The sequence below is a fragment of the Betta splendens genome, chromosome 9, assembly GCF_900634795.4.
Source record: "Betta splendens chromosome 9, fBetSpl5.4, whole genome shotgun sequence".
Taxonomy (NCBI): Eukaryota; Metazoa; Chordata; class Actinopteri; order Anabantiformes; family Osphronemidae; genus Betta; species Betta splendens.
Window position 1 is genome coordinate 18,343,081 of NC_040889.2, and position 27,044 is coordinate 18,370,124.

At 43.0% G+C, this 27,044-nt stretch overlaps 2 protein-coding genes across 7 annotated transcripts; one reads left to right on the plus strand and one right to left on the minus strand.

Annotated features, from left to right (window-relative positions):
• Positions 1-1,347: 1,347 nt before the first annotated feature.
• Positions 1,348-16,027, minus strand: LOC114863159 (anthrax toxin receptor 1-like). The gene is made up of 19 exons (XM_055512064.1): positions 15,252-16,027; positions 14,586-15,177; positions 13,255-13,326; positions 13,085-13,156; positions 12,512-12,593; positions 12,325-12,358; positions 12,118-12,197; positions 11,553-11,621; positions 11,157-11,237; positions 10,464-10,524; positions 9,887-9,985; positions 8,040-8,109; positions 7,880-7,958; positions 7,677-7,772; positions 6,170-6,211; positions 5,270-5,365; positions 4,989-5,156; positions 4,241-4,321; positions 1,348-2,933 (listed from the first exon to the last, which is right to left on the minus strand). Exons 2-19 carry the CDS (start codon positions 14,741-14,743, stop codon positions 2,544-2,546), a joined length of 1,830 nt encoding a protein of 609 aa, XP_055368039.1. The 5' UTR covers positions 14,744-15,177; positions 15,252-16,027; the 3' UTR covers positions 1,348-2,543.
• Positions 16,028-17,689: 1,662 nt separating this feature from the next.
• kansl3 (KAT8 regulatory NSL complex subunit 3) lies at positions 17,690-27,039 on the plus strand. 6 transcript variants are annotated; one of them, XM_029164009.3, is made up of 22 exons: positions 17,690-17,791; positions 18,688-18,960; positions 19,114-19,284; positions 19,403-19,493; positions 19,967-20,152; positions 20,279-20,407; positions 20,506-20,622; positions 20,705-20,803; positions 21,068-21,139; positions 21,236-21,310; positions 21,426-21,583; positions 21,675-21,738; positions 21,847-22,035; positions 22,203-22,359; positions 22,632-22,709; positions 22,971-23,150; positions 23,386-23,473; positions 23,680-23,807; positions 24,150-24,256; positions 24,788-24,986; positions 25,873-25,988; positions 26,280-27,039. In XM_029164009.3, the coding sequence occupies exons 2-22, from the start codon at positions 18,749-18,751 to the stop codon at positions 26,283-26,285; spliced, it is 2,622 nt and encodes an 873-aa protein (XP_029019842.1). In that variant the 5' UTR covers positions 17,690-17,791; positions 18,688-18,748; the 3' UTR covers positions 26,286-27,039. The 6 variants fall into 6 exon arrangements, with proteins under 6 accessions (XP_029019842.1, XP_040928393.1, XP_029019841.1 ...); XM_029164008.3 differs by having other exon boundaries at positions 17,726-17,910; XM_029164011.3 differs by having other exon boundaries at positions 17,726-17,910; positions 25,876-25,988.
• The last annotated feature ends 5 nt before the right edge of the window (positions 27,040-27,044 follow it).

The following is a 27,044-nucleotide window of genomic DNA, read 5'->3' on the forward strand; positions in this document are numbered from 1 at the left end:
TTCCAGCAGGGCCTCGCCGCATTCACTGACAACAACCATGGCTTCACATGCAGCTGTAGAGTAACTACGGAAATCAGCCACGGATCCCAACAAAGGCAGCTTCCATCTTCCGAACACGGGGAGCATTTTGTTCCTCTAAAACGATGAAGACGTTGATCAGCCTGTGAACCGAACCCTGACAGGTGTTTTAATCACGGAGTCTGGCTTGATTGAGTAACGATTACCACGCGTTACTGACTCTGAGCAGTCAACACATTTATCTGCTGAATCGGGGCGTGTCTAGTTGTGAAGTGTTTCCTTGATGATGTAGGAACAGGTGCACATAGTTTTATTAAAGGTGTCTCCACAGTAATAGAGTTAGTGTATCAGAACAAACATCAAGCTGACTCACATGTCGTTTAAAAAGATATTCATTTGGCAATTTAAACATCCACCGTTTCAAAGTGACATCATTTTGTTGACCTGTATGATTAGATTCATTTTAAATCTGGGAAGCGTTTCTTCAAACTGGACTACATCCTCTGAAAACCTGAAGTCTGGGCCCTCTGTTTAAATAAACGCTCCCTTATCAACAGTTAAATAACTCAAAGACAAGCATATGACATATGGTAAAAATGCTTCACTAAATAAATCACTAAACTGTGTCAGTAATTGGCCTCTCTGCTTAATTCTCATTTTTTGTTGCATATTAAAACTAAGAAATAACAATCCTTATCTAATTTATTCAAGCTGTTAATTATTTTTATCATATGGAAGATGGAAGTGTAATAGTTACAACATGAGCTGTAATCTCTTATATAATATATTTAATTCAGTGCAAATGAGACATCTTGCACTGAGTTTGTTTGACATGAATAAACTTTAAATATAAAATGTAATTTCAAACTAAAATTGAAAGTTATAATAGACAGGCTTTTGTGGGACATTCAAAATTTAAAGCTTGTTGTTCCACCGTCTTAATGTCCATTGTCCCCAAATTATGTCTCCAATGATTAGAGCCGGCATGTCTTTCCTGAAGCCTGTCCACATTTCCTGGGGATTAGATGGAGTCTAATGTTTTCCAAGATAGATAACTTCTTTTGCGCATGTGACATTATGCAATATACAGCATCTGGAATTAGTTATCGATACCCCCCCCCCCATCGGAGGGAGTGAGACAGGAGCTCTGCCTGTTGCCGTTCCCCACTGTGTGAACCCAGCTATAGCTGTGACATTTACACATATTAGACACAGTTAGAGACCACAGAATGGAAAGTCATACAGCGGAGAATAGAAAAGCAATGAAGATAAAACATTAACGTCTTTAAAGGTTGTTTTTTTTTCTTGTAAAAATGCAGAAAGACCAGCTTTGTACATTTTTTACATTTTTTTTTACTTTCATGTTGATTGAAACAGACAAAGGTGTCAACAGACAGCGCTGCTTTAGAGTTACTGCACAAACTGTCTTTGTAACTGCTAAAGACAGATTTCAACCTGCCTCATATCCTGCTCGGACTCCTCTATCACTGTCATAGAACAGCTTCCTATTAACCGCTCATTTAGTCTACACATTAGGATTTCTGTAACAAGATGCATTTATGACCCAGTGACTCAAGGAAGTTCTTTGTGCAAAAAGACATGATTGTTGGAGACGATGACTCATGTCAGTAAACTGTCACCGATTAAACTTATAGTCTCGTTCTCGCAGAAATGTGGACACTCCTTCAAGCACGGAAGCAGTGGGCGGGTTAACAGAATGATGTGCAAACTCGTTCCCTGATTTTTGCAAATACTTGTCCACATGTTGAGACCTGGAGTGTATGAAACCATGATATAGAAGTGATTGGAATGACCTTGGTCGTGTCAGTTATAGTAATAGCAAAATCCATTGCTCACATTAGTAACAAAAACAAGGCAATAAGTTCAAATTTGTTGCATTATTGTTTCAATGTGGTTAATATCAATCTTAATTAACCTCAGAAAGTAAAGTGTGCTCTACGTATTAAAAAATACACATAAAATGCCTTATGTTGTACAAACCAAGGTAGAAATGCCATTAAAAGCAAAAACTGCTGACTCAAACACTATTGCATGCAATTGCTCAACATTCAAGAATACAAAAACAGGGAGTTGAGATTCCTCTAAATCGTATTTTATCTCTTACCAGGAAAAGATTGTGCACGGAATCATATTTCAGTATCAAAACATTAACAAAGCTCCTCGTTGTTTTTCTGCCTTTCAGGATGCAGCCAAGCGTCGGGGACAACAGGACGCGAAGCAGCTCTCGGGACCATGAAATCACATGTTTTTGAGCTGGGCTGCATGACTTCAATTAAAGGGAAAGTTCATGTAATTCAAGCATCGGGGCAATTGCACTGTTGTGCTACATATGTACAAAAGTCACTGTAGACAATTAGCTAAAAATAAAACAGGCATCCACTGTTCGTCTCCACCAGGCAGGAAGGTCACAGCCTGCTAAACGTGACCTGTCTCACGTGTCCTGACTTTCAGGTACAATCATACGTAGTCGCGTGCCGGTCGCTGCCGTTTCCTAAGCACTGACTCTACATGCCGGGACGAGGGGGAGGGCGAGCGGGCGGAGGGGCTCGCCCGGGGGGGGGTCCCTGCGGCAGAGGCGGCAGCGACCCGGTTGGGGAGGCAGCCGGCGGAGGGGTGGGCGGCGGTGAGTCGGGGGCGGGGACGTGCAGGTTGGTGGGAGGAAGAGCCCGGGTGGGAGGCGGCGTATAAGGAGGAGGAGTCAAGGAGGTGGGGGGAGGAGTCTGTGGCAGCGCCGGGGACGAGACGGGCGGCGGGCTGCTGGGAGTCGGCGGGAGGGTGCCCTGCGGAGCCGGGGGACTCTTGGTGGGGTTATAGATGGGAGAGGACGGGTGGTTGTAGTTCGGGTAGCGGGGAGGGGGGGGGGACTTTGTGCGGGTGAAGTTCATGCATCTACCCTGAAATTAAAAATGAAAAACAATGATTTTAAATCAACATTCGTCCATCGACGTGCAACAAGTCAAGGCTCTGGACCTGCAGTGACTCTCAGTGGTATCTTCAGTTATGGGGCATCTTTTGAATAAGCTGTGCTCAGCTGGACAGGTGGAGCTGCCACCACTTCCTCTGCCTGCAGCCAAGCTGAGGTCATAGCTCAGGCCCCGCAGCAGCTGCACCGAGGGAACGAGGGAGTTTCACAGCTCTGATAAGGAAGCAGCTATGCGCTCATTAATAAAGGGCTGAAATCAACTGGGACAAAAACCAAGAAGCGATGCGCAATGATGGATGAAAGGAACTCAAGCTATGTTTTTATTATTTTAGTGACTTAGGGGCCCTAAGTGAGGATCTTCCTGTCTCCTTTGTTTGTTCATATTTACAGTAGTAGATACAACTCAAAGTGATTTGTAGCTGAAGAAAACATTTGATGGCAAATTGTTTTACCGGCCTTCGATGTTGAGTGTTTAACCTGCTGCCTTCGACTCCCTAATTAACCAGACACTGCTCTGTAGAGACTCAGAACACGCCACGTCACAGGAAGCCGGGCAGGCGCTGGGATCGACTCCCCTCCCTGCACAAGTTAGAAATGTGGCTCTGAGCCCTGAACTCGAGGAGCAAACCCGTTTACAGTGAATCATCAAGAACATCAGAGCTCAGTGCTCTGAGACTAGAGCTTCGCTCTCACTCCTGACATGGTCTGATGCAGTGTGTGTGTTGCTCAGTATGTCTCACATTATTTCTGCAGGAATTACATTTTGTCGGCGATGAGCCTGCCAGAGGTATTCACTGGTTCCAGGGGTGGAAGGATGTGGGAAGGAGCTCGCTGCTAAGAGAGCGTCAACGGGATGCAGGAGACGGCTTCCCATTTCAGAGGTGGACTTTAATTAGGTCTCACCATGCTCTGTCCTGTTCTAGTGTTTTCACCAGGTTTAGCGGGAACCATTAGCTGAACTGTGGCTGCTTTGGCTGAACTGACTTCAACCCAGCTCGCTGTTGTTACATAAACACCCGCACTGTTACATGCAGAATCCCCTCCACGCCCCAGGATCCCACAGTCTCCGTCTACAGTATACGACAGCCCCCCCCCCCCATTAGCCCTCAGATGACTTCACCGCATGCCTTTACGGTGCAGCGCCCTGTGGTCAGAGCCTGAAGGCTGAAGCCCCCCTCACTGCTCACAGCTGCTCTCGTTTCCCTCAGCATTGTCAAATACGAAGGGCTCCTTGTTTGCATTGTGTGCAGCTTGTATGTTGTGCGCTTATACGCTCACCTTGTCACCTGGATGTGGTCTCATGACGGACACGCGGTCATAGCCTTTCCTCAAAAGCACCCACAGTGCATCCAGTTTGCTCTATGGAAACAGAGATGGAAAAAGAGAGCAAAATATTATTCCCACAATGATCTTACGTAACCTCATCTTATCTGATGACAAAAACGTGGCCAGGCCTCCGCTGTTTCCTCAGCTCCTGCGCTGTGGACCCACAGTGACTGCAGCTGAGCCGTTCTGAACCAGTTCTGCATCCCAAACCGTTTCACCTCACAGTGAGCCGGCTGCATTGTTCTTAAGAACAGCAAATACTTGGAGGATAAGAGCAGACAATGCAGCTGCCTGTCCTCACACTGCTGCCTGTGCAGCCCCCGCTCCCTGGAGGTCAGTCCAGCGGGAGTCTGGTTTCTATTAGCAAGCTCCCGCTGACTGGCAGGACGCTGGGAAAGGCTCCTCAACCCCGCGCTAGCCCTGCAGGAGGGACCTGTGTGCCAGCTGTCACATGTCAAACATTTAATCACAATATTACTCACACACCCTCAGCCAGATTAGCGCTGAGTGTGATCTGTAGCAGATGTTGCGTTATGTGATACACATGCTAACAGCAGAAATATTAAACCACTATGAAGGCGAAATTAAATGAGGGTCAAACTGCATTCACAGACTTACACATATGCCTCATTTATATTCAAACCCATACATGTAATCGCTGTGTTAATGGTTGGACACACGGTTGCTCTCGCTCTGGTACCTTGATGGGTGAGTACCACTTGCTGGGCCCTGGGGGTTTGTGCATGCCGTTGTTGAGGACCCGGATGGGGGAAGGCAGATACTCCTGCTCGGGCATCTTCACTTTAGCGTTTTTGGCCTTTTCCAGCTTTGCCCCTTCTTCCGTGGAGCCTTTCTCACCCCAGCGAACCTAATAATAAAGAGTCACACATGATTGTGCCAACACACGACCTTCAATGTCTTGAATGAAATCGCCTCTCCAGTGGTGAATTTAGTTTAGATAAATTGAAGTTTAAATTGAACCTCCATCCTTTTAATTCCCCCGACTCCTCTCCCGCCGTAGTAGGAGGCGTCTACAGTCGGCCATTTCTTCTTGGGGGCTTCAAAGTCCTCGTCATCCTATGGGAGAGCGAGAGGAAGTTGGTTTTACTTTGAAATGTTTTATAACGTACCATTTGACAGGCAGACACAACAAGGACCCATGTAAATAGACATTCACATGCCAAATAAACACCCCGACCTCCAGGTATAATGACCCCTCGCTGGTCACCAGACGGTTGTCTGTCTGCCCTCTCCGCCCCCACCCCAACCCCTCATTGGCCTCATTTGTGTTTCCTCTGCTCTGGTCGTCAGATCAGAGGAACTTTGAAAGCCCACTGGCCAAACTTGTGATGTTGGTCCCTGTCATAGACCCTGTCTGACTCATAATCCACCAGGATGTCAAGCAGTGAAAAACCATAATGACAGCCTAGAGCTGTGTTTGAGGACACTGCTGCCACTGGAGTCTGTGTGTTTCGAATAATTTCACCAATTAAACTGTTCAGAAGTGTAATTGGTGTAAATAAACTATTGCGTGCTAACTATTGCAAAAAATAATTAGTAAGTTGAACTTTGTGATGCAGTGACATCTAGAGCGCCCCAGAGGGTTTAAATCGAAAAAAAACATAAATCAAACCTAACTATTTCCAACAGTAGACTTTATTGTTATTCTAAGAGGCCCCAAACTTGCATCATGTTTGATGAATTATTGAAAGAGTGAAATAAGAGTTTTGTAGGGCAGCGGATGACGAGGTTGCTGAGGTTTAAACTGTCAGAGTAAACGCAACAATTACACAACTTAAACACTGGCAGCTGTCTCAGGATTTCTTTCTCGTTTGTTTTTTCCACAAGAAAAAGATCAAGTGGAGATGAAGCTGCTCCTACCGAGCTCTCCTCCACAGCTGGTGGTGGGGGCTCATGGATGATCTGTGTGAGAGACGAAAGACACACACACACACACACACACACACACACACACACACACACACACACACACACACACACACACACACACACACACAGAAAAGGAAGGTGTTGTTATAAACCGGAACATGACACAATAATTAGATTCAAAAGGAGCTTTTATATAACCTGCATGTCCGAGTTGTGCGTTTCCTGTGTGCAGCAAGCTGGTTACACAACAACACATAGCTGAGGAGTTTTTTCCTACTCGCCAGAGACTCACAGAACTGACCTAGAAATCTGCTATCCAGATTTTTTAGCCTGCGGTTGTTGATTATGTGAAAAAAGGAATAAAAGACTGATAAATACTTTATTTCCTGCCTTTACATCCGTATGTTTGCTATGAACGTTTCTAGCATGTATACGTTTTGCTTTATCTCATTAAAGATGTTGTACAGCTGCAGCACTGCATGGCTGCACTCAGACACACACTGTTATTCCGTGTGTACAGTATGGTCCATGTCTGGCGTTCCGGCTCTGCAGCCCTTTGTCTCTATGCGTCTGAGCTGACTGCAGGTTTTTCTTAGTGAACTAAAAACAGGTTGGCACATTAACCGATCGTGATTCCTATTTGCGATTTTCCTCTGTGCCTTTCCAAATGCTGGAACCTGAAACGATTCCCCATGGCAACCCGGCAGCGTTTTCCTAAACAGACTTGCCGCACATGAATTTTCATCGGGAGGCTCGAGAACAGAATAAGTCAAGGGAGGAACGGCCATGTTGTAAAAGCTGACATGTCTCCGCGTTTGTTCCAATGTTTTCGAAAGCTGGAATTGTTGGACTGAGTCTATTTGAAGACGCTTTGCTATTTATTTGCAAGGTGAGATACGGGTTTTGAACAGCAGCTGGCAACCAGAGCGACGCTGGCAGTTTGACCGCCGTCTTAATAATGGCACCAACGTGTTTTTCCAGCCTCATTTCCTCTTTTTACTGCATCTAAAGCAGATGAGTGTCATAAAAGAACTTTTTGTAAAACATTTCCAATTTTGCTCCAAAAACATACACATATTATTGCAAATCATTAACTCTGCGTTGGTGTTTGTCTGCAACCAACAACTGTAAATTTTTTGTTCTTGGATGGAGCTTTCTTAGGTTTTAATTGTTCGTGTTAAAAGCCTCAGGTTGAGAGGTGAGCCATGGAGGTCACCTGCTGTGACCTTTGGAGGCAAATTATTTCACCAGTATAATTACTTCAACACACATTCACCCAAAGCATCTTCACACCCTTTAACCATGATCAGGTTCATCCATAGAAGTTTAAACATCACACATTCAGGTCCATGCATTGATGTTTCTAGTCTTTGGCCCAACAAGACACTAGCAACAAAGCTGCACTTAAAAACGCTGATTTAAACAGACAACTAGGCCAACAGCTATTCGTGGCGCAGCATGTGCATGTTGTTATTGCATTAGTGTTTCAGAAGCTCACCACGGTGCAGCAGAGAGGCCAGAACCACCAGAGAAGAGCCAAGGCCAGCAGCAGCATCAGGATGAGCAGAGCTACGGCCAGGATGGACCCGTCAAACTGTGACAGACACAGACACGTCAGCGCAGACTGTCTGAGCATGTGCAGCGCTAAATGGACGTGTGCAACAGAGAGATGTCTGGATAAGCTGTGCCAGTCGTACTCACACAGCCCACGGTGGTTATGGTGACCGAGCTGGAGATGAAGCTGAGGCCTTCGTTCATGCTGACATAAAGGTTAGCTGCCCTGGAAGAGAAGAGCGATGACCCAGCTGTCATTCAGGCAGAGCGGAGGGACACGAATCCTCAAATGAACTGCAGGACTCACATCCCCTCATCCTGCAGGACTGGTGCCGGGCAGAGCAGATACGTGTCCTCCACAACCAAGGGTTTCACCACTTGAGAAGCATAAAGACAGGTACAGTAAGATTGGTTTACTTTGATCAACACCACATGATTCATGATGGAGAGGAACTTTCTTTAAAACAATTGCTTTGATGTCTGCTTCGTGAAGGTGTCTTTGTCTTTGCACAACTGTGAACCTCGCTTATTGTTTTTCAGGCAACATCTAGGTCGTCTTGCCTCGCTCTGCATCGTCGCCCGGTCCTGCCTGTTTCTCCTGGCAGGAGCAGCGCATACCCCAGGACTGAGCAAATCAACACTCGCCATCGCATAGGATGCGACTGCTCTACTGTAGAAACACCCTGTGAGACCTGGGGGATCGACCCTGCCAAACGCCGCTCGGCGCCAACACAAACTGGGCCAGATACAGTCCCGCTCGGAGTTCATGTCTGCAGCCACCTCGCAAGCTGCACGGCCTCGCGAAGGCTGAATGGAACGAGAAACTAGATTCAACAACCAGCGCTTTCTGCAGCCCTGTGCTTTATCTGTGGTCAGGAGATCAAAATGCTGACCAGTGTGCGTCATTATGTTGTGCTGGACTCGTTGTTCCCCAAGTGCAGAACGAGCTCATGTTTTATTGCAGGGCGCAGACAAGTGCAACGGGTTCAACTTTAAGCTGTGAACTGCTTGTAGTGCTCTTCAAGAAGGCCGATAAAGCCTCTGAGAGACTATTTACTGTGAGGGGCTCTGGGAAAAAGTTTGTTTCTGCATTGAATCACACTAAGTTAACGTTAGATTTGGATTTAAAGCGTCTGAATCAGTTGCAAGGAAGAGACAGAGTAAATGAGAGAATGTGTGTCAGCTGAGCTAGAAGTCTTCTACATTATCAGTCCCATTACTACAGTAAGCTAAGCTAAGTGCTAAGCTAGCAACCATCTATTTATTCGACATACAGTCGTCAAACATCAGATTTACATTGAGTCAAACACCGATTCATCTGCTCAGCACATTAGTGAGACTTAAACCTGCGCGTGGACGACCCGGCGCAGAGGAGTCATGGTACGTATAGAAAACAACACAAACCATCACACGTTCAAATGCCCCAATTATGTTCATTTAAACATTTACCCCCGATGTGAAACTATAGGGGCCGCGCATGCATGCAGTATAATGGGTGTGAGTGACATAAGGAGGCAATTTTACTCAAATTGCTTCCATGTTCAGTGTTTTTTTTTGTTTGTTAACATTATAATGCCGATAATGTGTTTTTTTGGCGTCAGTAAAGATTTTATAGTATAGCAGTCATCAAGTTTAAGAAAAAAGGAGCCGTCCATTCACTCGTGCCGTACGCTGGTTATTACCCTGCTCTGTAATTAAAGCAGCAGCGTGGCAGGGTGGGAAGTGGTTTTCACGGCCCTTACAGTAAACCACTAGTAAAGACTCTGGCCTAAGTGATTGTATCCTAAAGGCTTTTTCCTCCCCTTTGCCTGGTGTGTGGCACTCTCTCTCCTTTATCTCGTGTTTTTGATTCCTTTCCAGGAAGCGAAATTACACAATGTGTTTTTACGAACAGAAAAAGCGAGATCCCAGTAACGCCAGGGCTGCCGCTGCTGGGACCAGAGGGGGCTCCAGCTGTGCCACTGTTGACTGTTCGGAAGCCCGGCTCAGAGTAATTCAGCTGAATTTTACAATAGCTTTGCTTACTCAACTGTTTATTCCAGATGTTGCTGTAAATGAAGCAAGCGGTCACTTTGAGCGCTAATTTCTTTGGAACCAGAGCATGAGGTGAGTCAGACACTGATGTTGGTCATCGTTGCAGTGATGTTGACTTACTTTTAGTGAGGGTGTCGTTGATTCGGAAGCTGCACAGGACTTTGTCCACATTTCTTGCGTGGAGGAAGCCATTGCCCCTAACCACCACCTGGAAGGACTCTGGGTGAAGACGAGTGAAGCACACGTACTGCATGTAACTCCAATAATGGCTCATTTGATCTGATCTGATCTTATCAACGATTCCTTTACAACAGGATTGTGTTTGGTTCTTCTGGACTAAAGTAAGACACAAGTCTCTCATTGTAACGTGGGACAACAAACCCTGTCATTGCTCTGCTTTGTGGTTACTGACTGTAAATGTTCTTAGAGACAGAAAGATTTTGTTGTCACAATGAGTTTGAATAGTTGACATGTCTCATAATACTGATGTTCCTCTGGAACGATTAACCACAAGCTCAACACGTAACATGTTGGCAGCTCAAAATGTAGTTTTGCCTAAAATATAATGGTTATTTATGTCAAAATGCTGCCGCTGATGATGTGACACATGGCACACGTTTAGTCAGCGTTACATGTGTGGCCCTGACAAGCTCGTTTTACATACGATGGTGGTCCTTGAACGTCTTTCTTGCCTTACCTCCAGCGCAGATGCTAGAAGGTTCTGCTGCCAGGATCTCGATACAGGATTTCTTCAGGATCTGATGGGAAGGTGATCAAAGAGCAAAGAGTAATCAACGCGATCAGTCTGCACATCTCATCTGCATGTCCCATGATGTCTGATTACAGCTGCATTCATGTTTATGTGTGTGTGATTCTCCTTTAAACTGCATCACTGGCCTTCATATGCCCCTTAAGTTAACCTTTTGCCACTGGAGCCTCTGGACTTCAAGCCATTTATACTCGTCTGTGTTCTTTCTTCCACCATTACTCATCATCAGAGACTCATGACCCCACTATCTAACAAACATAAACAAGAAGTAACAGCTTAATCTGCTCCAGATGACGCTCACCGGCCTGACTCTTACCTCAACGCTCCTCGTGTAACACTGATTACAGCCCCTTCACAATAAACTCAAACGTCAAATATGTCCGACACCGATGAGGTGCATCTGAAGACATGCATTTCTGGCACAATGACAGTAACGATGAACAAAAGCAGGAAAGTCGCAGCCGCCGTAGGTTATCCTTAATTCTGTCCCTGACGACCTCTCATTCAAGGAAACTTGCTTTGCTTGCTGATCTCTGATCAGCCTTACGGAGGACATCGGTTGTGTTCTGATTCTTGTCATTACTATTGTTTAACATGTTGATGACTCAGTGAAAGTCTTACCGAATCGATGACCCCTTGCAACGCCGCAAACCCGTCATTTACAGGGAAGACGTGGTCCTTACTGTCAGCGATCTTTGCCAGCTACAGGGAAAACAGTTATTACAAACACATGCTACAGCAGTGATTTGTTGGTGTTCTTTTTGGTTTGTGTTGATGAGTCTCTACTTGATTCAACTCGGAGCTAATAAACTATTTACTACTATTAAACTTGTTTTGGAACAAACTTGTTATGCTGATGCCAGACTTGTGCAGTTTCTGACATAGACTTAAAAACTAAAAAGTAATTCTTTGTACGTAATGACAAAAAAAACAACTGTTAAATTCAAACTACTTGGTTTCAGAATGTTTGAACATCAATTCAGCTCCCGAAACTTTAGGATTCAAAGAAAATCCCACCTGTGTCTCGTTGAAGTCCTTCACCCCCACGCAGTAAACGGAGGCACCGAGGCTTCGGGAGCGGTTGGCCTGTCAGGTATGCACATGGATTCACAGCAAAAACAGGAAGAAGCTCAACACCTGGCTTCAATTATACCTCTGCATTACACAACATGAGTCAAAGCATGGTAAAAAAAACAAGTTTGTTCATGTGACATTTTACAAGAAATTAGGCAACGCCGTGTTTCCAGGGAAAAGTATTATTGTGTGACAATAAAAAGGAGGTGTTTCAAGACATTGTTGACATCCACTATGTTATTGACATCATGGGAGAGACAGCGCTCCATGCTTTCATGCAACTGTGAGAGTATGAGGAGCAAATAAATCATTGGCTCCCACTGCACATGTGAGGAGGACCTCTGGGCGCAGACACATAAATCTGTTGTGACCTCCTTTCTTTTTCAGACGAGGATCAAAGTGGTCGCGTGCAGCGGCGCTGTTTGATCCGCTCCATCGTGTCGATGGTCTCGCGTTTCACCTGGTGCTGATTTGTGCGACCCGTTTAACCTTCACTTCGGGCTCTCACCTCTCTCTCGGCGTATTCGAACAGATCCTCGTGCAGCTCTCCGTCTGTCAGCGCTATGATAACGCTGGCAGTGCGATAACCTGCAGTACAGCACAACGCATTACAGTAAGAAGTTCTGCTAATAGAATGCAGTGTGACTCCAGCTGTGAACCCGACCACGACCAACAGTTTAAAGTACTGGTACATGCTAATGAGGATGATACACACCTTCAGTGTTCCCATAGTAAATCTGCTCGCTGGCCTGCGAAAAGAGAAAGGTTGGACTGAGACAGAAGGAAATTTAGCATGCAGTGAATGACTGAACTCCTTCCTGTGGTCTGGGCTCGTGCTATTTGTTCTGGAAGTAGCACAGAGATAAAGCAGATGCCAGCTCACAGTCGGACCCGCTGCTCACCCGCAGGATGCCCTCGTGCATGAAGGTGTCTCCCCCCGGGCGAACCCCATACAGCTCCTCCAGACCTTTGCGAATGCGCTCCCTGCAAAGACATTTACCACAGGGTCACCTGCATTCTTCATCATCAATTCACTCACTTGAAAAGATTTGTTTTGTCAGATTCATTTGTTAAAATGTGCCTTGACAAAAGCAGCTACAGTGAGAGAATAGAATTTTCCACATGGCTAGAAAACAGCAGCACTGTGTGACAGATGACTCAACAGAGGCCTAGTGTCACACAGATCGACAGGAAATGGGCCGTTTGTAAAGTTAGATATGAGGGAAGCAGAGGTTCTGATTGCTGGACCAAAATGCTAGAAAGACATGAGGCTCCTTAACTGCCCACTTTGTGTCAAAACCCACAAGATAAAGTGGTTGTATCTGTCTGGAAACGCCTCTGGGTCATAAAAAGGCAGAGGGATCATACTGTAACTGTGCATGACTTGATCCAAATCTGGTATTACATTCATTCATTTCGGATGGATTACAGAAATGTGACAGATTAGAGGAGATTTGGAGGAGATCCGCACCCACCTGTCTTCTGTCAGGCTCATTAAAATCTTTCCCTCGGTGGAGAAAACAATAAAGGACATCCGCAACTGTGGGCTGGAGGCGAGAAAAATAAACTTGCTACATCTTTTCACACGTTTTTTTTTCCTTTTCTAACCACAAACACATGATTGACACAATCACGATTGTTTTACCTTATGAATTTTTGCGCTAGATGTTCAACAAAATGGTAGATTTCCGTCCAGTGGTTCTGCACGCTCCCAGATCTGAGAAAGAAAAAACGTGGAATAACTTGAGGATGTTATTGGCTTCTTCATTAATTTGACTTCATGCGACTGTTTGAGTGCTGCAACCAGGAACTGATTATGAGAAGCAGGTGCAGTAGCAGTGACTCACATCATAATCGCAAACTTATCTATTGTTCTCCCCGTTAGTTTATAAACTGGAAATAGAGCAACGCTCAGTGCTGTTTAAACCACTCTGTTGTTATCAGGAAACAAAGATGAACAAACTTCTCAGTAGATCTGATCGTTCTAATGTCTATAATACAGAGTTGTGTTTTGAAGGACCCTTTTAGGAGGCTTGGGTCTTTTATTTAAGCTGTGTATCTATAACATCACACCCTGACAAAGGACAACGAAGTAACAAAGACAACATTCAACTGACTCCTGACTATAAATGCTGTGAGGTCACGTGAATCTATGGCTTATGCTAACAATTACTGTCTATTACACTCAATTGCTTAATTTCCCCCCTGAGAAACAGCAGCGTGCCCACAGTTGGCACTGAGACTGGCGTACACTGGGGAAACTGGAAAATCCATCAGCCGCTTTGGAGAGAAGCATCGCAGCTACGAGAAGGAGAACGCTGGCACGGCGCAAACTACCACCTTCATGTTTCAGATAAGAAAAAGTTGAGTCAGGTGGACAAAACAGCTGTTGTTGACCTAGTTGGAAAAGATTTCTGGCTGTGGTGAAAAGGGGGTAAGCCACATTAAAAGGTAACAGGGTGCAAAGCCAACAGTCCAGATGAATTAAATAGCCTCATTTGTTTACTTTGCTTAATACAATAATACAGCTTTAACTGCAAACGAATCACCTGTTTGAATTGTATGGAAAGAATTGGAATAACTGTCGAAGTTAAACGGGCACATTACATCTCCACTGTGTGACCTTCCATGTTTAGTGTGTGATGGGAAGCAGAGGAGAGGAAGAAGCAAGTTGGATAAACACAGGAACTGTTTTTTAAATCACGCTCCGTGTATACAAACATGTCCTACTTCAGATGCATCTTCATGGCACAACACCAGAGAGCGAAACGATAAAAGGATCAGTGGTCATAGCATCAGCACTTTGACTATCACTTATAATGTGCACGAATACCATGCAAACAAACATTAACCATGCTTTTTTGCAGTCTGATGTGTTAACTGTTGTTATTTAGAGACTTTAAAAGGACTTTCTTCCACTTATCATTCATCCCTCCTCTTCAACGATGTCAGTGTGAAATGTCCCAGGTCACTCACTTGTCCAGGACGAAGTAGAGATCAAAGCCTCCGAAGCACGAGGACGGCTGAGCCTGTCGCCTGTCCTGGTTTGGTCCTGCATTACAAGCCGTGAGAACAAGCAGGGCAGCACCAAACACCACAGCAAACCAGACGCTTCTGCTGCAGCATGAATGCATTATTCCATCTGAAGGCAATCTCAAACAGACGAGATGATGAGTAAAACCACATAGGTAAAACCAAGTTAGCCCTCCTCCCGGATTCTTCCTTCGATCCTGCACAGGTATTTTCAGCCCCGAGACACAAATCCAAACAATCCAAAGAACAATGAGTGTGAATGCAGACGCTGACGACGAAAAGCACGAGTGATGTGGATCTCACTGCTGCTGGTACCCTCCCATCACTGTGGCCAACGCAGCATGAGCATGCCTGAAAAGTTCAGAAAAGCTCCACAAACTCCCACTAGATACAGACATGCAATCGATCCTCTCACCTAATGTCATCTGCAAAACTCTCTCTCTCGTCTCTCCCCTTTCTCTCTCTGTCTTTGGAGAGGTCCGGCGATGAAGGCAAACTGGTGGAAATGTCAGAATCTGCATGATTGTCCTCCCACCTAGTGGAGAATGGTGGATTAGTGCCTGCTTTTAATCCTCTACAGTAAAATGGAGGTAGATTCTGCTAACGTACGGTAAACACAAGCCTTGGGAAACTGCTGACTCAGTACTATTTTCAGGCTTTTAGTGCTGTGGGATGGTGCTGGATTGCTTCGTCGACTTGGTTGCTTCTGAAGTTTTGATCCATCAAATATCAAATAATATTGGAACACAGAAAGACAGGAATAAGATGCCTTTGTTGCCATGAATAGAAATAGGTAATCAACATTGATTACCTATTGATTGTGAGTCAATTGAGTCAATGACACTGAAGAGCAGAGGAAAGTCTGAGTAAACAGAAACCTTTGGAACTGTACAAGGTTTGTCCTGTCTCCCTCTATAACTTCCAGTAAGTTAGAATGAAGTTACCTATGTGAAGCCACATATTGTATTTCCAAACAGGACTCCAGACCCTCACAGCTTAGCTATGTCATTGCTGAGGTTGTCTCAGTATGTTTAGTGTGTATGTCACTAAAAAAAATCTAAAATCTGCTATTGAGATTTACAATGTTCTTCATAAGCACAATGTATTGAAATAAGCCATTTTTAATTTTTATGTTAATGTTTTGACATTTGGGTTTTAGTAGATTAGCACTGATTCTGTGTTGTTTTCACAAGGAGCACAAACAAAAGGAATAGAAAAACAATGAGTGATAAAAAATCAGTAAAAGAAGTCAGTCATGAGGTAATGTGTAATTTATTCAAAAGGTTTGACATAAATCAAGACAATTCTCATCTTATGTCCTCATGAAATTAGGCAGACCTGTTGGTCTCTTTGCTCCATCAGCAACACAATTATCTCTGAAACTATTTCCATCACTTCCCTACTGCAGCATGGGGACATAGCTCATCTGGGTTGTTCCTCTTGTGCACTGTGTATCGACAATTGACACGGTCAATCACTGCCACACAGTCTTCAGGGTAATTAATAGGTCTGCCGTACCTACAGTGGCAAAGTAAACACAATGTGTACAGTAAATACTGCCATACTTGTTACTTGTCTTCACTTTTTTAATATTGTGAGATCTGTACTTACGCATCGCAACAGCTTTCACAAGTACAGTCCATACATCCACTGTTTCTCCATGTAGATCCCACTGCATGCCATGTGCCGTCTGTGTGGTCCTGACACCGGATCGCGCCTGTCAGTGGATGAACATTCAGTAAAATCAGAAATGTGTTGATATTGCTACAAAAAAAGTGTGATTCATTTCTTTTAATTACCTTTTTTCAAGGGGGGCTTTACATAGCAGGCAGCATTTGACAGCGGCACCAGAGAGCACAACAGTACGGCTAAGGTCAAACGTTTCTTCACAATAAGAGTCAAACAAACGTTTTTTCAGTTTTATTGTCTGATCTTAAGTTCACAATTCAGAGACACTTATCCTAAAGACAGTAAAAACAGTGTCAAAGCTAAACATCACATTACCTTACATTTACATGTACATTACAGTGCATTTATATTATCTATGATTCAGTTTGACTATTATGTCCTCACCAAAATGAAACAAACAAATGTAATAACATTTTACAAAACTCACCATTTTGTAAGATCTGAGAGGCGTAATTGGCGTTTTTCAGTGAATGACTCCTTTTTAAACTGTGTGTGGGACCTTTGTCTGCAAATAATCTGATGCCACATGAGGGCATGAACCCTAAGGTTCAGCTAGAAAAAAAGATCAATAAAAATCTGGATTCAGGTCTATTTTGCTCCAGACATTTAGCTGTCTAGATTATTAATGAGAAAAAAGATGACTATGGGTTACTGAAGTAAAGAAACACACAAATGAGGGTTATTCCCTTATTTGGATGTAATTAATTTTGGTCTGTCAGAATTCACTAAACACATTGTGTAACGAGTCATTGTGTTTTCTCCTAACAAATCTTTGACACTTTAAAGAATTCCAAACACTTGAAGATAATATCAGTGACTCTTTTACCCTGCTTTCAGATACAGTTTCTAGTATATAATTGATATATTCGACAGCTTTGTCCCATGGGTCAACTGAAAACAGCTACTGAAATAGACCGACAATATTTACTAGATACAGGGTAATTCTAAACAGAAACCTTTGGAATTAAACAAGAGCAAGTGGGGAAGGGGGAGGGGGGATTCTTGACTGCCTGTAACTTCCAGTAAATTAGTATGTTTTTTTATCATTTACTGACTGGTGGCTAGTTACTAATTAACGTATAAAGCTTATGGTAAGGCATAAAATTCAGTATTGCAAGAAATCGCTGACAAGCTGTGATGATCAAAAAGAAAACATATTTTCCTTTGTTTTTTTACTATATTTCAGATATGTAAATGTTTCGATTATATAAATTGTTAATTAAAGTAACATTAGTTTAATGTATTTTATTTTGATAAATTGTTCAAACTTTCTAAAAACATGAACTACTCTGGGCGTGCACAGCGCGGGTTTTTACGTCACTTACTGGCGCGACAGACTTGGGTTGCCAGTTCGGTGGAAATCCAGCGCTGACTGTCGTGCTTGTTTTTAGTGTTTCAGATCAGGGAGGATGTAAAGCTTAGCATGGCAACGATTCGCACAACAAAAGGAAGTGAGGCTGGTACGCAGTAAATATTTGCGTTTTACACAGCTTGTTGTTAAAACCTATCTTATTTTGTCCTTTTTATCAAAAGAAGAGTCTGTAGCGTAACGACGAGAATGGAATAATAAAATATAAAGGTGAGCGGCATAAAGCGAGTTTATTCGCTTAGCCTTCGTCTTGCTATGCTACGCTATGCTAACGTTTGCATGCTAGCTAGGCCAGCCCACAGACGCTTGACACAGCTTTCACCCTAGTGAGAAAGGCTACACTTTGAATTCATAAACGAGAAACCCTCATTTAGTTGTTGCTTGGTTTAAAAATGTATTAGATATGCCAACCCATTTTAACAACATAAGCTAAGTGTATTCTGAGCATAGCAGTCAGGCTGGTCGTAGACAAAGCACCTGCAAGTGTGAACGTCAGGCCAGGGATCGATTTATCTGTTGGTTAGATTTTCGTTAAACCAATGAATCTTTCAGTGTTTAAACATGAATAGTCATACTCCAAAGTCCATGTTAACTTACGGAAATGTCCCGAATAACAACAATACTAATGCTCTATACCCCTTATGAAGACGAAACATGCTAAACTGATGGCATGTTTGTTATTGCTCATTCATTTAGTAAGTTTCAGAGTTATTATTATTATTAAAACAACAGTGTTTCTTCTGTGCAGAACTGGCTGGTTTTTAAATGAGCACTGCAGTGTCTTAATACAGTATGTCAATTTGTTCGAGGTCTCATACTTCACCGGGCCCAAGAGTACCTGTAGTTAGAATGCCACAAAAATATTATATATGGTGTTATAGACTGTGTTGTTACTTTTATCATGATAGACATTTCTTACAGGAAATGTTCCTGATGAATGAATGATAATGAAAGGTAATTATTGTGCTACACCCTTTTTTCTGCCAGCTTGGACAATCCACTGACACTTTGGAATAATTTCCAGGGTCCTTCGGGGCCCAGGGAGAGGATGTATCGGGGTGGGGACAAGGACTTTCAGATTTCTGGGCGAAAGATGGGCACATCTTTGCTTTTCCAGCTTTCAGCTCATGAAAGAGAACTGGATTTAGTCTTCTTAGACCACAGCTACGCCAAGCCATGGAATGCTCACCCAGATGCAAGCAGCGCCCGGCCTACAAGGACACTGTTTGTTACTCCTCGTCGCCAGCCTGAAGCTTTGTCGTAAGTCAAACAGCCTCTTGTTTTGATACTATTACATTGTTGCTGAACTAAATGCAAGGCATGTTTGTGGCTGTCATCGGTTGAGCAGTTCTTAGACATTAGTACCAGTCGTTGTCATGTTCTGCTTGCAGTAATTCTCGTCTTTGTTTGCAGAGACTCAGATTCTTTAATCGATGTGGAAACTGTCACACCGACACCAGTTCCTTTATATGACAATCAGAAAGCACTTAGTGTGATGAAGGAGTGTGAGCGCCATGTCCTGTTTGCCCGTACTCTTGCAGAGAACCCTCCACCTCCAGATGACTGGGAAGAACATATAAACAAGTAATGACACAGTTTTATTAATGCGATGTTAAGTCGTTTATTTTTCACCACTAAACATAAAGAGAAATTATCTCAGTTGCAAGACATTGTTTTAACATTGTAATTTTTCTTTTTTCAGGACTGGATGGTCAGTGGCTCAGAACAAACTGTTTAACAAAGTCTTAAAAGCTCTACAAGCTGAAAGACTAGCTCGTTTGGCTAATGAGAATGTAAGTCTGACATACAGATTCATGCATTTTACATTTGTCTTTTTTTTTTCCTTTTCTTTGTTTTATGTGGGTGTGATTATCTGACACCGCAGTTTCGCTGCCAGTTTCAGTCCCTTCAAGGAATATAATTAGATTTCTTTTTATTACTTGTAAGATAAATACATTAGAACTCTCCTCTATGTATGTGTTGTAATTTAATTGTTTTGAAATGTGGTAAAAATAAGGCTTAGTGTCCTCACACCTCTCTGATCATCAATATTGTTTTGAGGTAGCTGATTGTGAATGTCTTCAGTTCTGTTGTTGCTATTTTTTGCTTTGAATTCGACCAAAAAGGCCAAACAGATGACAAGACCAGTGCAAGCATATCACAATGTTGTAACTTCAGTCTGCAAACATGATGTGTGATTAGGCATTGTTGGCATGTAAGCATTCATGTGTGTAATCATAATTATCTTGATTCATATGTTGTTTAGACTTCCAATGAACCAATTTTGAGGAGGATAGCTGTGGACAAATGTGCCAGGAAAGTGCGAAATGCATTAGCCAGTGTGAACTGGGACACCAAGCTAACACAGTGGTTACACACAACAATGATTGAGTCCTTAAGCCTTGCAATGCTTGCTGCTTATCTGGATGTGCTGCAGACTCTCAAAAGCAAGGTAAGATCAACTGTATGTATTGAATGTAAAGTATAATTTATTTACATTGTTAGCCGTGAGCTGCAGTAACTGTAAAACATCAAGGATTGTTGGTTTATTACTGCTCCTCTCTATCTCTCTGGGAAGTTGCCCTCACTGATTGACAGAATGCTGCTGTCATCTGCAAAAACTGGAGCTCCTAGTGCAGAGGCTCTTTCACTGCTACTAAAACGACCTTGGGACCCAGCCATTGGAGTTTTGTCTCAAAATAAACCGGTACATTTAAACGATTTCCTCCTATTTAAAACATAATAATAATTTCTGTACTACTATTGTGCGGCATGAGATATAACTAATATCTATGTCTGTTTTAGACCAAGCTTCCTGGATCCCCGCTCATACTAATTGCACCATCAAGCCCAACCAATCCTGCCCTTTCTACCTCACGGCGAATGAGATTCTGGCAGTCGCAGCTCTCCTGTTTGGGAAAGGTCTAAAATCTTGCACAGTTTAATCTAAATATGCTTTTTATGTACCCTAGAAAACTTATAACAGTAGTTGTTTCTATGTCAGGTAATACCGGTGCACACTCACATGAACAGCGCAGCAAATATTGGCATTACCCAGTGTGTGGAGCACATGCTGGGAACTGTCAGGGCCAAGGTCATGGAGGTATGTTGTTTTTAGGTCTGTCTTGTGTTTGGAGCAATGTGGAGGTTGTAAAATTCATGTAGTTGGATGTGGTGTCTTAGCTCTGTGATGAATTGTCTCTTATTGAAATGAATTCAAGATGTGCATATTTTATTATTGCTTAACAATAATAACAAAATATGTAAATATGGTGTTAAAAACAGAAATTTCGCATTACACTAGAAATAATTTTGTAATATCTGTAGGGTTGTATTAATATTGCTGTTGTTGTCATTTAATCATCAGGTCCATAGTCACTTCCCCCACAAACCCATTATTCTGGTCGGCTGGAACGCTGGTGCGCTCATTGCTTGCCATGTAAGACTTTTATAATCAAGTATGGCTTAAGCCTAAATGTTTCTTCAAATAAGTAGCTCTCTTAAAGCTCCATTAGTTAATTAAGTATGGTTACAGGTATCTCTGATGGAGTATCTGTCTGCTGTGGTGTGTCTCGGCTTTCCGCTGTTGACAGTCAACGGTCCAAGAGGAGTAAGTCCTGAATTACTCTCTGTACAAGCATTTTTTGTGCGATTACTTGTACTTTTCAGAGATCAGTTGTGAAGTAAGTGCTTGCTTTTTTTTTTTTTTTTTTTTTACTTTTAAGGATGTGGATGACCCGCTGCTTGACATGAAGACCCCAGTATTGTTTGTTGTTGGACAGAATGCTCTACAGTGTAGTATAGAAGGCATGGAGGAGTTCAGAGAGAAGCTCAGGGCAGACAACAGTTTGGTCGTTGTTGGAGGATCAGATGACAATCTCAGGTTTGTCACGAAGTCTGATCATATTGTTAATTCTAAAAGAGTGCTGTTTAGGGTTTTTCTTACTCGTAGCTATACCGATTTTCTTTCACAGAATAAATTCAGCAAAGATGAAATCAGAGGGTTTGACACAGACTATGGTGGATCGCTGCATTCAGGTTTGTTGTTAGTTTGGAAAACACTCTATGTTGCCCTTTTTAATGATTACAGCTTATGATGTTGATAACTCAACCATTTATCTTCCTGTTTACTTTGCTGAACTGCAGGATGAGATAGCCGACTTCTTATCAGGCGTCCTTACAAGGGCAGAAGGCCACGGTCATGGCTCTGGGGAGATGAGAGACCTGGACACGGAGAAAAAGAAAAGGCCGCGACGGGAGCTTCCTTTTGATATGGAAAGAGGACGACCATCCTCCCCTGCACTTAGAGTTCCTATCTCACCATCAGGTTCAGAGGTTTGTAAATAACCACTTGATTTACTAACAGTTTTTGAGTGTTAGGTTCAAGTCAGCTTTGCCATTGGTGTGTGTGTGAAAAGTACTGTATATAAATGAATATTAATGCCGGTGAGTTTACATTGTTACTAATTAATCTTTCTTTATCCACTTAATTTTGCCCTTAGGACTTGTCTAGTGTCTGTAGCAGTCCAACTTCAAGTCCCAAGCCCAAGACATCGGGTCTGTCGCCAGCACAGAAGTCCAGTCTGATCACAGCTACACAGCTCCTCAAAACCCACATGCAGCGTTCTGGCACAGTACTCACTCACAAGCAGGCTCAAGGTTAGTTAGTTTCCAAATGTGAATGCACCGAAACCTACAATGATAACACTCGTTCACCGACACATGCATAGTTATTCAACACAGCCTCTCCATAACTTTGCACAAGCTGTATGCGCTAATACGTGATATGTCAAAATTAAATGATCAAGTCACGACATCTGATGGGGGAAGATGGACTGTGACTGAAATGATCTCTCATTCTCTTGTTCTTGTTCATTCTCTTTTCTCTTCCTACAACTTTCCATTCTTACTTTTTTCCTAATTCATTCCAGCTCAGTTTGCTGCTTTTATGAAACAAAACATGCTTGTGAGGAAAAATCTTCCTCCTGGCACCCCTCCTTGTATTTTTGGTAAGTGTCTATCCCTCTTTCTTCTCTTTTCTCTGTCTCTTTTCTATTCTGTCCTTCCCATTGCTCTAATTTTAGAATAATACAATTGTATGAAAGGTACCACAATTTAGGTAGATGGTAAAGTTAAAATTGTGTAATTTTTCCATGACATCAACTCAAGGCAAATTAATAATAAAATATCTCAGGCACACATTATCTAAACAGTTTGTGGCGTTCTTTTTTTATTCTTCTTTATTTTATGTGTTTATTTGTTTGCTACAGTCCCAGTGACCAGTGATCAGATAGAGGGCCTTGACCGAGAAGAACTGAGGTCCAACAGCAAGAAAAGGCAGGCTCCTAGTCCTACACAAAGCAAAGCCTCCAAGAGAGCCAAGATAAAGGTCACCATTGTTTCTCAAAGCGAGTCAGCAGGGGGCACCATCAGTCCTAATGCACAGGAAGGTACGAGATCCTTTGTTTCTTAAATACAAGACTTCGTAAGAAGTGGTTTGATTAATTCTAGGGTTTCTTTTAACTGAGAGAGAACTATGTCATATTTCAACATCACTAGAGTGAGAATTGATGTACATGTGCAATACAACCAAATTAGTAATTGTTAACCAAACGTTATACCTTGAAGTGCATTCAAGTCCCAAAGCTAAACCACTTACTCTGATGTTTATCTTTTTTCATGCAGTGAGTGGCTCTGGGAAGCCTGTAACTGTAACAGTGGGTCAGACTGTGGCTGGAGCCAAGGAGCTCTCTGGACTTCTTACAGGCCAGCGGTAAGCTAGCAAGCTGAGCAAATGCAGAGCACCTAAACTCCTGACCATGCCTTCTTCCACACCCAACCCTGTTCGACAAAGGCGTGCTTGGTGAGGAGGGATTGATGAGTGGTTTGAGTACTTTGAGTTTGGGAGCTGAGTGAGGGCCAAACAGCACTTGCTGGGGTAGAACCTGAGTAGACTGGTGGTTATGTGTGTCACTGCAGGTCTGGTAGTCTCTCAGAGGTGCCTGGTACCCTGTCCCCAGGCTCCAGCTCATTCAACAGTGTGCAGCCTTGCATGGTGTCTGGGTCCTCCACACCAGTCCAGGCGCAAGCTCCGGCTACTGCCCAAGGTATCTCTGTCCTGTCCTGCCCTGCACGCCTGTTTGCACTGTCAAGTGTGCATCTTATTACAACACTCCGTGCAGCTCGGCCGCTTAATAGAGAGAGCGTAAACTGTGTGTGAGGACAACATAATTCAACAGACATCATCACTGATCACCTCTTGCGCCATTGCTATGGCCCCAACTTTATCCTCTGGACATTACTTTAATGTGGTGTTTGTGTGTGTTCATCTAGATGAAGTATGTGATTGGGGAGCACTTTGTGAAAGTATAAAGTGTTATGTGGATTCATTTGCATAGATTCTATTCAAATTTCAGCTCTGATGATTTGTTGTGTTTGTTTATATGCAGCACCTTCCGCCAGCAGTCTTCTACAAGGCCTAAGTTTCAGTCTTCAGGAGATTGTCACCAAAGCTCCTAGCCTGCCCTGCATAGCTGCCAATGCAGGCAACACCCAGGTAGCTGTTACTTCCGTTACTTTATGTATGAGTCAGTTGAGTTATTTTTAATGAAACAGTACATAATTACACATTTTTTCTGTTTAGCTGTAGTCAAACCTAATTAATACAGCCAATTAAAAAAAGTAACGTGATAAAGCCAGAAAGTGTGAGCACTGCTAGGTTTCTGTATAGGAAATAGCTGGGATTCCTGCCTCAATGTGAATGTTTGATGATGAGCATTTTAGCTACTAATGAACACAACAGATGAATAGGTTACAACATGTCTTTCATTTCATTTGCATGTGGTATTTGTGGTATTATACTGGTATTATTTTTAGTTTTATTATACGGGTGGATTAATTAAAAATAAAAATACTTACATTTCATCTAAGTAGATTAAATGGAAACTGAATGTCAATCATACATATAGCAGAAAATGTGAAGTGTACAAATGATGGTATAACTTTAAATAGGAGCAACAGTGATGTTGACATTGAGTTGCTTAGTATGTGGAAACCTTGAATTATAGGTGTTCTTTTCCTCTATCAGGCAGTTTGTAGCAAGCCCCAGGGTCAGGTCCTGAGTTCCCCGGGTACCAGTGGCAGCACTCTTCTCCGAGCAGTGCCTGTGGTTGCTACAGGAGGAGTTGCTAAAACCACGGCCATCCACCAGCTGCTAACCAACGGCGGTCTGGCCAAACTAGCCAGCAGCTTGCCCAGCTTGGCACACATCACCAATCAGACCGCCGGTATGTCTCGCGCTGCCAAAACGCGGCGGCCACGTTGAGTGACCTGGGTTCATTCATCGTCTGTTTTGGAAACAGTTGATCAGGATGTCTGTAGGCCAGGGTGGCTGCTGGAGTAGAGGACAGCTCTGATGATACGTATGCATAAATAGTTTGCTTGGAAGAACCTGACTATTGTAAGGTCTGTGAGGGTAGATGTGCAGCTGTATAGCTTCTAAGAGCAGAGCAGTGGTATACATGTTTTGAGTTCATGTTCTGAAAGAGCCATACAGGAAATGTAAGGTAAAATGTCCGAATTGCCAACTCATGTTTGTAAAAGACTGTACAGATGTAAAGTTAGATTATTTACCAATCTGATGTGGAAGAATTGTGAATTAAGTTACAACAAATTGACCAGATCCAAGAACCAAAACATCCAAGACTGCTTATGTTTGTTGGAGTTGCCATTTCATTTTTCTGTTTGTCGTTTGCCTGCTCATGTACTCCATTAAATTACCTCCTCATAGTATTCATGTTTACACATGCTGACATCATACACATACTAAAATGCAATAGTATTACACATGGCATTACCCAATTTGTGTTCCTGTTTTAATAAAGACTGGAATCAAACTCACGCTTTCATTGCTTTGTTTTTTTCTTTCTCTCCTAACTGAACCTCCAATTTGCTTATCGTATCATTTTCATGTCTGACATCCTGCTATGGCTTTAATTTGCTAAATAAACCGCAGTGCCACCACATTGTGATGGAACAATCATATGTTTGTCAAACTTCCCTGAAGCTGCAGCTTTTGTGGCATTGTGAAGCTCTCTATCTAGTGTAATTCTGTGTGTTTATGTAATTACTGTGTGTAGCTGTTAGTGCTAAGCAGCTCTGTTTGTGTGTTAGTAGGGCAAAAAGCCCCCACTTCAATAACGGTGACCCTTCGAGGAGCGCAGCAGAGTAGATTGGGATCTCTCAGCCAAAGTGGTGACGTGATGCCTGCTTGTACACATGAACCCAAGGTGTGTGTATTATTTACTGTCTCTCAGATGTAGTTGCATTGAAAGGTTTTGTTCCCTGGCTTACAGTAATCTCTAACGTGATGGCACATGTACCCTCAACCTGCTGATACATGTAACGGCTGCTTTCACACTGCCCACGTTGTTGTTTTTACAAGTTTGGGGAGTATTTAAAATCACCATGTAACCAAGGTCTATCATAGCTAAATGTGAATAGGAGAGCATTACACACAGATTTAGTTCAGTGCTGGTACTATTTGTTAATCATGGTAATGTCACTGTGCCTTTTCACAGCAATAAAAACCCTGCCTCGTGTTCACGTGGTGACACACCTGATCCAAGCTGGTATGCGCTGGAGGCATCTGGGATCCACGGGCTGCTGATGAGCCTGCAGCCTCCCTGCAATGATAAACACAGCCCGGCTCAATGCACAGAACACCTGCCTCTGGGTCTCCGGAGAGCTCCCCCGTTGGGATTGTTGGAAAAGGCCACGCAGTCGCTGTTGGCTGTGCCTGAACGGCCACGATGCCTAGCGACGCACCCGTGGTTCTGCTACAGTCTGTGCTCCTTTCTCACAATTTTCCTCTTTTGACACATTGACTAAAATCATGCTATTTCTCGTTAAGTTTCTTCATGTTGAGCATTTACAACTGGATATATCTTTGTATTTACATATTTATTATATAACAATCTGAATGTTGGTCTTGCTTTTTGCAGTCATTATATTCACACTAGTCTAGTTATTCATCATCAGAACTGATCTGTATAATAGTTTTGTTTAATAATTAAAACAGTCCATAAATTTCAAAGCTCATTACAGTACACGAGGCTAAAGAAATCATGCAAATTTATATTATTAAAGATGCCCACCTCTGCAATGCTCAGGCTTCAACGTGAATAGGCCGCATCATTTATGTTAAAGGGTATTTGTTGAAGGCGTCATCCTTTCACTGTGTACAGGCTGAATGTTTGAGATGGATTTGCCAGAATCCACTCAGCTGAATTTCTTGTGCTAATCTAAATGTTTTAATACACGTGTTTACCACTTGTGTTACTGAG

What these genes read in the sequence shown, in the direction of transcription:
- LOC114863159 (XM_055512064.1), bottom strand. Translation starts at nt 14,743, where the DNA reads ATGCATTCATGCTGCAGCAGAAGCGTCTGGTTTGCTGTGGTGTTTGGT. An exon ending in TGCACGAGGGCATCCTGCGG is followed by an intron (nt 12,359 to 12,511) that starts GTGAGCAGCGGG and finishes CTCTTTTCGCAG; the next exon opens with GCCAGCGAGCAGATTTACTA. An exon ending in CAACGACACCCTCACTAAAA is followed by an intron (nt 8,110 to 9,886) that starts GTAAGTCAACAT and finishes ATGCTTCTCAAG; the next exon opens with TGGTGAAACCCTTGGTTGTG.
- kansl3 (XM_029164009.3), top strand. Translation starts at nt 18,749, where the DNA reads ATGTATCGGGGTGGGGACAAGGACTTTCAGATTTCTGGGCGAAAGATG. An exon ending in CACTCACAAGCAGGCTCAAG is followed by an intron (nt 22,360 to 22,631) that starts GTTAGTTAGTTT and finishes AATTCATTCCAG; the next exon opens with CTCAGTTTGCTGCTTTTATG. An exon ending in AGCTCCGGCTACTGCCCAAG is followed by an intron (nt 23,808 to 24,149) that starts GTATCTCTGTCC and finishes GTTTATATGCAG; the next exon opens with CACCTTCCGCCAGCAGTCTT.